General features: G+C 35.5%; 1 protein-coding gene across 1 annotated transcript in view; it reads right to left on the bottom strand.

The window, feature by feature from the left end:
* The window catches only part of SDCCAG8 (serologically defined colon cancer antigen 8), a gene marked incomplete at both ends in the record, with an annotated part of 15,119 nt that extends 4,902 nt beyond the window's left edge, over nucleotides 1–10,217 (bottom strand). Inside the window, 7 exons of the mRNA XM_009703704.1 lie at nucleotides 465–653; nucleotides 2,820–2,884; nucleotides 4,231–4,371; nucleotides 4,669–4,794; nucleotides 5,202–5,315; nucleotides 9,848–9,930; nucleotides 10,038–10,217. Coding sequence (XP_009702006.1) covers nucleotides 465–653; nucleotides 2,820–2,884; nucleotides 4,231–4,371; nucleotides 4,669–4,794; nucleotides 5,202–5,315; nucleotides 9,848–9,930; nucleotides 10,038–10,217 — 898 coding nt within the window. The remainder of the gene's footprint in view (nucleotides 1–464; nucleotides 654–2,819; nucleotides 2,885–4,230; nucleotides 4,372–4,668; nucleotides 4,795–5,201; nucleotides 5,316–9,847; nucleotides 9,931–10,037) is intronic.
* Between the last annotated feature and the right edge of the window lie 1,886 nt (nucleotides 10,218–12,103).

Genomic DNA, 12,103 nt, shown 5'->3' with positions numbered 1-12,103 from the left:
GGATTACAATGCTGATGTATGCTAGAAGTTCCCCAAATGTAAGGAGAGTAAAGTGGGGCCAGAAAAACTTCCAGAAAGATAAGGAATTTTTACAGGAAATAATCAAGATACACAAACTTCCACAATATTTGTTCTGACCGAGTAAAGGGTTTGTTTGTACAAAAACTGCAGGAAACAGACTATCAACAGTCTCATTATCTGGACAGCCCAAGGTATCATAATTATAAGATAATGACTAACATTCTCTCCCAGTTGAAATAAGTAGCAAAACTACCATGGATTTCAAAGTGGTTGGGACCTACACTCATATTCTGCCATTGATTTTAGCATTATAACTTCAACTTGGGAGTCCATTGTTCCATAAGTGCACATCTCTATGAAGGCAACCCAATATATTGAGATTTATATGGTTTAATGTAAGCAACCATACTTTCAATAAGAAAGTAAATACCCCCCAAACCTACTTTGTTACCCTCTCGATGGTCTGCATGTGAACATTAGAATGAGTCTGTGCAAGAACTGCCTCATGTTGTGCACATTTCAGACACAGACCACCAATTCGGCTAGAATTTGTGGCTGAAACAAGTGACTTCTGGTGTTTTAGTCTTCCCTCCAAATCTTTGCATGTCTCCTGAGATTCTGAAAGGTCTTTTCTGGAAAGAAAAAATAAAAAACATTATTTGTGTAATCAAACATTTCTACAAGTTACACTTATATACAATATATAGTTACAGATGTAACCTAAAAAGAACTGTCAGAATCCCTGTGACAAACATTATTTTACAGATTTCAGTAGGCTAAGGAAGACTTTAATGAAGAAATAATAGTTGAACTGCCCAATCAAAATTATTAATAGGCAAAACTGTATCAATTTGTTCCTTGCCTCTGTAGTATCAGAAAATAGTGAAGTTGCACAGAAAATTATTCTATAAAAAATTTGTAGGCTTACATATTGACTGAAGAGAGTAAAAGACTCATTAGCAAGAAACATTATCAGCTGTAAAAATCTAACATTTTTTCTGCTGTTCTTACTAATAAGATCACTACCTTCACATTTCTTCTCTACTCTCAAATTAGCTGTAAAGTTACAACATAAAGTCCCTAGACAGAATCCAGATGTATTCAGCACATTCGCTCTGATCCAGTGATACACACACACACACACACTTGAGGTCAACCACATCTCCAGATAAACAGGGTAAGTTTTTTACTTGTCTCTGAAGTTTTTACCAGGTGCTCTGAAGAATTTTCTCCAGAATTTCCAAGCATCTGTCAGGCTGGGGAGAGCGCAAGCGGTGGGAATGCTGACATCAGGAAGTTCCAGACAAATGCACACTGTGCACATATAGATCAATTTGACAAACTGTGCAATGAATCCAAAGCTTTTGGTTTGTTATGCAGGCCATCTGGGCAGCATACACATAGTAAGTCTGACACATTCTGGTTGCATTGGATTTACTGTGCACATGATATACACACTGCATGCATGCTTATTTCCATCTGGGCAATCTTCTGTGCAGTTTTTCCAATTTTAGTAGTTGGTCTACTAAATGTAATCCACTATAACCTGAACAGAATTTGCTCTGTGTATGTCCTTAGACAGTCATGGTACAACAGGCCTATTGCTGGGAAATCTTGGACAGAAATCAGCGAATCCTACGTAAATTCATGCTTAAAGTTAAAAACAAGGATAGTCCCACTGAAAGCAATACAATTTCTCACTTTAATTAAAATTTAGCAAACACTCAAGTGCTTCTCAGAACTTACAATTTGAAAGACCACGCCACTTAGGAGAAATCAAGAGGCTGAATAACGTACTTGTGGAAATTTTCAGACTATTTTAGCCTCCAATATTTATTTCTGAGTACATACAACACTTCAAACCAAGGAGGGGGGGGAAGGAATATAATTAGATTACATAGCTGAAATTTAAGATTCTCCTCTACTTTCACTCGCACAACTGGCTTTGCACATTGAAGGTTTCACCTCTGCAGAGGGCGTATTTAAACTTGTCTCCCTAGGCAACTCTTTTTGCACACACACAAAAGTCTAGAATTTTCAGATATATGAAACCACAATTTGTTTAGGGAAAATCATCATTAAACAGATTCAGCAGCAGTATCATGAAAGCAGGTGTACAGGGGGAAGTTTACTCCTGAAAACCAAATCCTAAAGTGGTTGCCTCTGCCACTGTTTTTCCATAGTTTGCTACCTATTTAAATCTTTAATATTTTGAGGAGTACATGAGGACTTATTTCCAAATATTTTTGTGTTTAAAGATATGCAGGTTACATGACTGCAAACACTGCCTGCATGCTTCAAAACTATGTCTTCTGGCTCCAAAATAATTATGTCGCCTAAACTAGTTCAATGCTTAAGACTTCTAAAACTTGCGATATAAAATATTACTAGAAGAAAGCTAATTATGGAAGAGCTCACAGAAGTTAAAATTTTAACTTCTTTATTTCTTTGATTGGTCTACCTTAACAAACATGGATGTTTCTATAAAAAAAAGGGTAAAAAGGATAAAGATGTTTTATATCAAGTTCTAATTTCTATAAACACAATAATTCAATTGATTTTATAAAATTTATATATTGCTAATGTTGCTTTATAGTAGCAGTACATTCAATTTCGCTACATTTACATTTGAGAAAACTTCGTGTAAAACCAGCTTTCAGGGACACTATCAGAAAACACAATATTCAGACGTTCAGTCATTCTCTTACCTGAATTCAAATTAAAAGTGGTTCATGTTGTTATGAAGTGATAATTTATTAATAATAATTTTAAGAAAAAACACAAACATTTCACTTTACCTTAGAGACTGTATTTGAGCACCAAGGATATTGACTTTTTCTTGATAAAGAAGTTTTAGTTTCTCCTTTAAGAAAAGATGGGAGAAAAGAAGTGTCTTTTGCTTTCTTCATAACATTGTCTTTACAAATAAACCTAGACATCAGCCACACTCATTCTTTTCCCCTGAAGACATAAACTTGTTGAGACACTAGTATCAGAAAAATTTAAATAGTTCACATTCGTGAAAGTCTACAAAATTTTCTTATTTCTATACATCTTGCCAGATCCTCAAATGGTAAATTGCTTCAGCTCCAACTGCAGCCCTCTAGAATGATTTACACTAATTGATGATTTTGTCTCAAGTTTGCTCTTACTCTCCCACAAGTCAGCAGAAATAAAAGAGGAATCCTGAAGAACTTCAAGTACGTAGGCTATTTATTTATAATACAGTGAGTTACTCTACCTGGCAAAGAGCTAGGTATATAAATCAACCACACCAATGTTAAATACAGTGGTGATAATGAACTAGATAAAGCATCGGAAATTTTGCTCACTATGATGCTTAGAAAGAGGTCACATTCAATTATTTTCTTGCTTTAAATATGGCAGATGAAGTAAAAGTGCAATTGCTGTGAAAACTAGCTTTTCAAACAACTGCAGGCCTTAGGTATCAGTGAAGGGGTTTTCAGCTCTAGATGATGCACAAAAACCACAAAAATATATTTTACTGGGAAAAAATTTAATAAATACATATAATTCTCTTGAAGAATTCAAGTACCCTTTAAATTCCACAGTGCTCATATGCACATTCATTGCAAAAAAAAAAATAAAATAAAATAAAAACTTTCAGTTGACCACAATCTTCCCAAAAGATAACAATGCTACTCCATTAATTTAGAACAAAAAAATTAAGAGTATCTTCCCAAACTAAAAATACAGTCTAGAGACAACATCATCTCTAAAAGCACAAAATGTGTACTTCAGCTTAGGGAAAACTGCACAAAGCTACTTTTGTATCTTACTGAGCCTGCGCTGTTCCAGGACCAGAGACTCATTGCAAAAGAACTTGCCTGGAGGGCTACCTAAATTACACCAGCTAGTTCCCACCTGCTTATGCGTTCTGTTATGGCTAAGAACCTCCAAAGAACAGGGGAGGGAGGCACCACTGACAGGACATTCTTAAAACGTTTTAAGACTTAGCTCTGGGAAGTCAACATCTGCAGATACAACCTGCCATCTCTAACTGGATAACAATATTAGAGTATAATGAGAAGATGAGGTTTAAATGAATAAAATTTCACCTCAGATTAAGGTTCAGTCAACCAAAACTCCTCCTGTGTGTCTGTTACAAAATTATTCAGAACTGCAGCAACAACAAAGCACCAAAAGGTTTTGCAAACGTGTGACTCTGCAAAGAAAGTTAATACCAACCAGTTCTACATGCCATTTTTCTATTTCTCCAACAGCTGCTGTAACAAAAGCCTGATTTTTGTTACATGCTGGTGATGAGGTGACAGGCTGACGCACGCTACAGCCATTACCACTTACAGGCCAGGAGTTCTGAGTATTTGCCTAAAATAAAAATATTAATGCTTCAGTTATAATTATGTAGGCTGTTTTTTTAAACAAATGTTAATTATATAAGTATTGAATCTTACAATTTTCATTATAGTAGACTATAAGAATCAATAAACAAGTTAATTAGGTTGGCAACCTACAATAATGATGTTATCAACAGAAATCCATGTTTACAAACTCTCATCAAATTTTGACTAACATTCAGTTTGCAGATAACCATTTATATAGCCTTCCTTAAAAAGAATCAGGTCCCTGAACACTGATTAAAACAACAGAAAAATAAAAACTTACTGAGGCATCTAGAAGAGTTTGTTCTCTCAACATATGTTCCGCAGCTAAGAATTTCAGTTTCTGATGGAGTTCCTCATTTTCAAGTACAACTACTTGTACTCGATCTCTCATTCCAGACAATTCCTCCTATAGGATAGAGGAACTGCATGTAAAAGGCTCCTTGAGACTGCTATCAACATTTAAATACATCTTGAGACCAAAAGTCTAGATTAACACTCTTAACTATTTTAATCCTTTTAGAGAGGATAAGAATACTCGAGAGATTTCGTATTTTTGTAGCTTGAATTTCCAGATAACTTCAAAAAAAATTGCTTATTCGTATTTGTGATAGGATGTAAAAATGTCTTTGAAGACCCTTAAACATTACACAGGCACCAAGACACACAGTAAGTCTCAGTGTCTACTGAAGAGCATTTGGCTCAGTTTTGGTCATTACAACAGTGAACCTCAAGAGCAAGTGTAAGCTGTTTTTAAAGCAGTTTTTCATATTTAGGGGACCAGAGTTTTAGTAGCTGAAATATGTTGTCTAATACCTTGCAAAACTTCACTTCTGCTTCTAAATGGTTAATGTACTGTGACTGATCATTGATTATAGGAATGAGATCAGAAAGGGCTGGGAAGTCTCCAGTTGCAGCTTCTGGGGGTTTCTGAAGGAAGTAAAGAATAGCAGGTGTTATTTTCCAGTTTTCCATTTATTGCAATAAGATGTTACTTCCACACAGAATATTATGTACACTTAATAAAAAGTCAGCAAGTACTAGATCATGAGGAAGGAAGAAACAGCAAGAACTTAAATTCTTCAATACAAAAAGTAAATATGTCACTTCTGTCAAAGCTTACAGCTGCTTGATTAAGCACATCTATAAAGTAGGATTAAATCATATCCACAAACTGATTTGTAAATGAAATTCATACTGCTATTTAAGTGTATCATCCATTTTAGACAAGCATAAGGGAAGGGGGTATTTTCTCTTCTATGAAATGAATACAAAAATCCCTTGAATTTCAATGAGTTGTGGATGTGCAAAGGCAACTCCTGTAAATGTTCATTAGCAATTGCTACAGAAACACAACTATGTCTGCAATTTTAATACCTCCATAGAAACACAGGAAAATATGAAAAAAAATTATTTGTGTTTTAAAAAACAATTCTAAAACAAACACACACACTTTCTGAAGACCCTATAAATAGGTAACATTTCCGATAACCTCACAAATAACTAGTTAAAGAAGGTAACAAAGGGAATCCTTGCCCATTCAAGATAGACATCTCTGCTTTGTTCAGCAAGATTTAAACAGGGATTAAGTTTTTTTACAAAATGTGAAAAATACAATTGCTATAACTTCACAGCATTTCCTCCTAAGAATACAGTAGAGATAAAGAATGTAAGTAAATATTACTAGAACATCCTTAAAAATCATAGTTTCCTGAAAACTACAGCCTCTCTTTGATCCTACTAGCAACGAACAGTTCTTGTCAGTCTAATAAAAAGGACTTAGAGTGGATATAACAATTTTTTTTTTTATAGTATAATACTTCAATAGAACTAGATAACTTACAACGAACTTCAAAATAATTTTAATGGATTAACATCAATACGTTAGTCTACAATGAAACTGCCTTTGAATAGTCACAAAAATCTTTGAGTCTCTACTTTCAAACTTAAAAAAAATCACCTACTATCAGATCTCACTCATCCTCTCTACGTATTTGAATATTGGTTTACTCCCTTAGTTTGATATTCCACCATTGCAAATTTCATCCACTGAAAGAACTAAGTACAGTCTAATACTAGTTGACATATATGAATTATTTTAATTACTGAACCTAAAAGAAAGTATATCAACGCAAGCCACAATGTTTTGGTTTGGTTTTCTTCTGTTTTTAAATAATTAAGACAGTCAAACTGTGACATGTCTCTAAGTAGACCATACATCCTCTTATATAAGAGAGGACTGCATTTTTCACCAATTTACTGAACAGTTTCATTCACATTTGTAAGACAGTAAATCTCTCTTCTTTCTATTCTTTTCTGGTAAGGATACAAAATTCACACAGAGTTGTTAATAGGGTCCTCTCAGAGGAACAACAGGTACGTTTCTAGCATTAGTTCACTACTCTGGATGAAAACAAGCACCTTTATGCTGATCCCTAGCTAGTTTTGAAACTGATACAATTCTAACATCTGTGATCTCGGGTCTGAAACACATCTTTCTGTGCAAAAATATTTCATGATATGCTTCTTAAATACACTTAAGTCTTAAAGATCATAGAAGTCATTTTCAGGAACTAACTGAACAACTGGACTCCTAAACCTCCTGAATCTCCTAAAAGATTCAGATACCTACATCTTTGTTTTTAAATATAATTTTTGAAACATTCACCAGTAGAAAAAACAAAAAAAACCAAAAAAACCCACAAAACCATCACATACACACCAAAAACCCAAACCAAGCTACCAATGGCTAGCTATTACATCTACTAGCTATCTTATCTACAGGTTCTGCCAGCAAGGTATTATCTTTAAAGGCTGGACAGGGAAAGATAAAATCCACTAACCAGGGTGAGGGGAACGTTTCTAGCAACAAAAGCCCTCCTGTCAAATTATACCCAATATAAGTATTGGCTGTATTAAAGGAGGGACTCTTGCAAAATCTGGAAGTACAATTGTGGAGACAAATGGAGGGTTTTCCAGAACTATCTAGACCAGCGTTTAAAGAAGGGACTCTGAATTTTCAATGTCTTCCACCTGGCTCACTGCATTTAAGTTCCACATTCTACTGACTCAGAATTCACCTTGCTTTAAAGTCTGTTAATCTCATCTACTTTATAAAGTTTTAAAAAAATGAACCACACTTGAGTGCTAAAGAATGGTTTCACCAATAGAAAAATAACAAGAGAACTTCTTAACACAACTTATTAACTCACAGCACTGTCACTGGGATATTTAGAAGCCTCTACGTTCCCTTTCATGGGGTGAATGTCTAGTAGATCATTTATCATTTATTTCTTTTTACACTTTTTACTACACAATTATTATCAATTAATTATAAGTTGATTCAGGAATTTTTTATTACTACTGATAATATTACATGTGTTATAGGGTGAAAGAACAGAAGTCAGGTGAGGCATATATTTCAAGTAAGCCAAATATTAAAATCAGAACTGAAAGACACACCTGGTCAGTATGAATTACCAAACGTTTATGCCTGAGTCTCAGAAATTATGTCTACATTTTCATTCTTAATATTGAAAAGTTTACCATATAAACACAAGTGTTTATGAAATATAAATGCTTGGCAGCTTTACAGGCCAGCATTCTACATGGTGACAAATAGTTTTGCCAACATCCCAAGTAATTTGGGCCATCTTGTACTTTTCCAGAATGCCCCAAATTTCCAACCTTTAAACCCCAGAATGAGAGACACTCCTGCTGGAAGTCTTAAATCTGCTGCCCTGTAAACTGACAAGAAATACCAGGAATCAGCCACAGGAACTCCAGGTATAACACCACTGTCAGGAACCCAGGCTGGGTGCAGTCAGGTTAGCCAAGACCCAGCTTGCAGAACTGCAGTTGTCGTATGAAGCCATCTTGCTGGCCTTAACCTCAGGTGATGAGGTAGACAGCAAAAGGAAAATCTCTGCCCAACTGTCTGGGTATAACCAAAGATCTATTCATATGATGTCTATTGCAACTCTTATCAAAGGGCAAGAGAAGGGAATTTTGTTAAGACAATGTTACTTATACTTATGAAGTGCTGTAAAGTTTACTAAACAGTATACTTTCTGTGAAAAATTATATTTAGCTATAGACACACGCAATCATCTACGGTTCAGTAGTCATCAGGTATTTCGGCGTAATTCAAAGCAAAAGGTTAAGGTTACTCATAATCTAAGTTTGCTTTCCTTGACCTTTGGGGAATCCGATTCTTCTTATATAAGAAGCATTTCTGCAGCATCCAGCGAACGACCAGACAAGCTCGTATTTTACAAGGGTTTGGGTTTTTTTGGTGTGCGTGCACTTTTGTACTTCCACATTTTTTGAGCTTTACAGTTAGTTTGTCTTCAGAACACTTTCACATCCTGGTTAGCAAGCAGATGGAGGACAGCAGAAAATGAGAATAAGGCCACCATTTCACAGAATCCCTCTCATTGGAAACTTCAAGAGGAAGAAATGGGACAATGCTCTATCAATACAGTAAATTCCCATTTTTTCCTCTGTTTATTCCTCCATGCTTTAATCCTTTGATGCATTATTCCTTTGAGCTACAAAACACTAGTTCTATCTTGCACCATTATGAGGCAAAAGTACCTGGCAGGACAATCAGACTAAACTTGTGGACGGCAGAACACTCAGAAAAGTTGAACTTTAAATAAAATTTCTGAATGTCAGAACAGTAGAGCTAGGCTTGTTACACAGGCTCAAAGCAACATAGGAATATAGGCTTTAGATTGTTCTGCTGCTACCCTAACATTGACAGCAAAGGGCTGCTTGTCTTGCTTAGGATAAACCAAAAGTAGTCAGTGGAGGCCATCACGGGATAAAACCGGAACAATGCCTTTGGACCATTTTCCTAGAGATACCAGTGTTTAGCAGTTGCTCTGTAACTGAACTGTCCATTGCACATACTTTGGTGCAGTTCTGCTGCAAGAAAGCTAAATCCAAGAAGCTGGTGTAAGGGTGTAAACTAACTTTGACAGAGACCACTGCATTTTGGCAGAGTGCTACAAAACCTGTTGTTACAGGAACATCTCTTATCCTCTAAAGAAAAAGCATAATTACAGCATAAGAAGGCCTTTGAGAATCCTTAAAGTACACTGAAAGGAAAACAGAGGCTGCTTTTACAGGTTTTCCCACATAGTCAATCCCAATTGTTTCCAAAACAAAAAGGATGAACTTCCAGTGGAAAGAAAAAGATGAGAAACCTGAAAGCAATGTGGACTGTGACCCACAGTGCATGATCAACAAAAGAGGAGAAAAGTCTAAATCCTGTATTACAGATTTATTTTTCTTCTGCTATGGTCATAGGCATACCAAGTTCTGGCCATAGCCTCAGGTATCTCCTATATTTCAGAATATAAAAATGATTCAGTGCTTCTTTTTCTTCCTGGATACTAGAAAATTGATCTCATCATGCATACCATTCAAACGAAACAAAGAAACAAGAAGAAACATACACAGAACGACACCTTCGTCCTCGATGGAGAAGCTTCACTTTCCATTCTTTCTCGATGTTGCAACAAAATTTTAAGTTGATTAACTAGGAAGAGATAAAAAAAAATTATAACCAAAAAATATTTAATTTTTCATTTAAATTAGTATAATTTCTAACAATTTTTAAACCACTTGCTTTTAGAGTAATCCTACCTGCGTGACTGTGCTGCAGTTCCTGCCAGGCTGCATTCGCACTGTCGTCGTTGCCTCTGTCCACATCGTCACTGCCCTTGTCCACAGAGGGCTGGTCAATTCCAACTTCACCCTCATCCTTTGCAAACTGCCTTTCCTCCAAGGCATATTTCAGTTGATGGATGCTTTCACTAGCACGCTCTGGAGGGGAAAACAAACAACAACAAAAAAAAAACCACAAAAAACAACACAAACACACAAAGAAAAAAACACAAACACCACATCATTAGCCACAATAAACAACATAAACAACATAAAAGAAAGTATTGACCAAATGATATTTTACATTTGAAAAAAAAAAAAGAGGGAGAACTAAAAGCATTTAGCATCTGTCTAAACTCTGCCACTGGAAGCAATTACCTAACACAAACAGCCAAACCAACTACTGTATGTCACAATTCGCAGAAGAAATATTTACTACATTTTCAAAGAAACAGCTATAAGTAGCATCTCAGCCTGTTAATACACTAGGACTCTGCAGCACAAGTTATAGAGTACCTGACCCTAAAATATTTCCTAGCATACGCAGCTTCAATATTTTTCAGTGAACCTAAGGCTCATGCTCTCTTTCACACAAAGTGCAGCATTGGGCACCAAGAACAATACTTTGAATTCTAATGATGCCACCACACATGACAAAGCAATGTATAGCACAATGAAAAAAAAATCTGAGTAAATGAAGTAAAAACTCAGCAAACCAAGCCAACATAAAACAGTGATTAAATAAAGACTGACGACTTCTGAACAAGTGTGAAAAATAAATAACACCACTCATCACTCCGGGGAAAAAAGTAACAAAACCCATCTTTCCAGATAAATACAAATATTTTTATGAACCCTTTCAAGAACTAATTGACTTACTGGAGCGTGATACAGCAATGGTCTTTTCTCATTTTCAACATTTTTTTCTTATATTCTTTTTTTTTAAATTTTTATTTGATTCTGCTGACTTCACAAAAATCAAAAACTTTCCCATCACAAATGCTATGTCACTCTGACGCAGTTGAACATTTCCAATATGCCAGAAAAGAAACGCGACAGACTTGCAGCTAAGAGATGACAACTGGATTGAGAATCAGAAAATATGAGCTTGGTTTTAGATAATGACACTTCTAGTTCACACCGTAGGACCTCAGGCAACTCACTCACTACTTCTTTCTTTCAACTGCCTATGTACACAGGGAGATGAGCATTTAATTTCTCTTCCCTTTAAGCACTGTATATACTAACTAGAAAAGACAGAGTAGTAACCTAAGTAGTATGGCTTTATGCAATGTTCAACAAAGCAGGATCTCTAGGTTCTAGTGTAACACCAAGTGAACCAAGAAAATGACCCGTACATCAGTGATGGAGCATACATACTTGGTGAGAGAGTCCTCCATCACAATTCACAGCCACTTTATCAGGAATATAAGATGACATGTTTTTTACACTTCTCCAAAGTAATGTCACAGTCATTTGTGACCACCTGTCAAAACTACCCCGAATCAGAAATGTTTCATTAATAGTTAACAGTTACTCATAATTTAAAACAAAACAAAAGCACAGATTTGACTTTCAGAAACATAAAGTCATAGCTGTCTTCCTCATTTAGCCCTGAATTCTTTAGAGTGTTTTTCTCCCCTAGGACAGCTGTATATGAAACATTCAGGTATAAATGCCCATAGAACAGGAATTTCACTCTTGTGAGACAAAGCTTATAAGGTTTACAAACGTTGCAATCAGCAGCATATATTATACTCTGAGGCATGTCTTCTGAATTCTACCTAGCAAATGCTTAACTGTGATTCTTTAAGCTATTTTTTGCCTATAAGAAAAAAATATTTTTAGTTAGCATCAGATCAATTTACGAATTACAAACATGTAAAAATAAGTGAAGGGCATGTGTTATTACCAGCCAAACCAGGACAGCATTAATAACTCCTTTCTTCCAAATGGAAAGGTGAATAGCAGTTCAAGTCAGAGAATAAAAGCTAGATATGTATTTCTGTCTTCACTTTATCTATTGTTTCCAAGTCCAAGTCCAC

Source organism: Cariama cristata, unplaced genomic scaffold, assembly GCF_000690535.1.
Source record: "Cariama cristata isolate BGI_N322 unplaced genomic scaffold, ASM69053v1 scaffold41117, whole genome shotgun sequence".
Classification (NCBI taxonomy): Eukaryota; Metazoa; Chordata; class Aves; order Cariamiformes; family Cariamidae; genus Cariama; species Cariama cristata.
The sequence above is the reverse complement of the archived record's forward strand: the minus strand, read 5'-3'. Positions and strand labels throughout refer to the sequence as shown.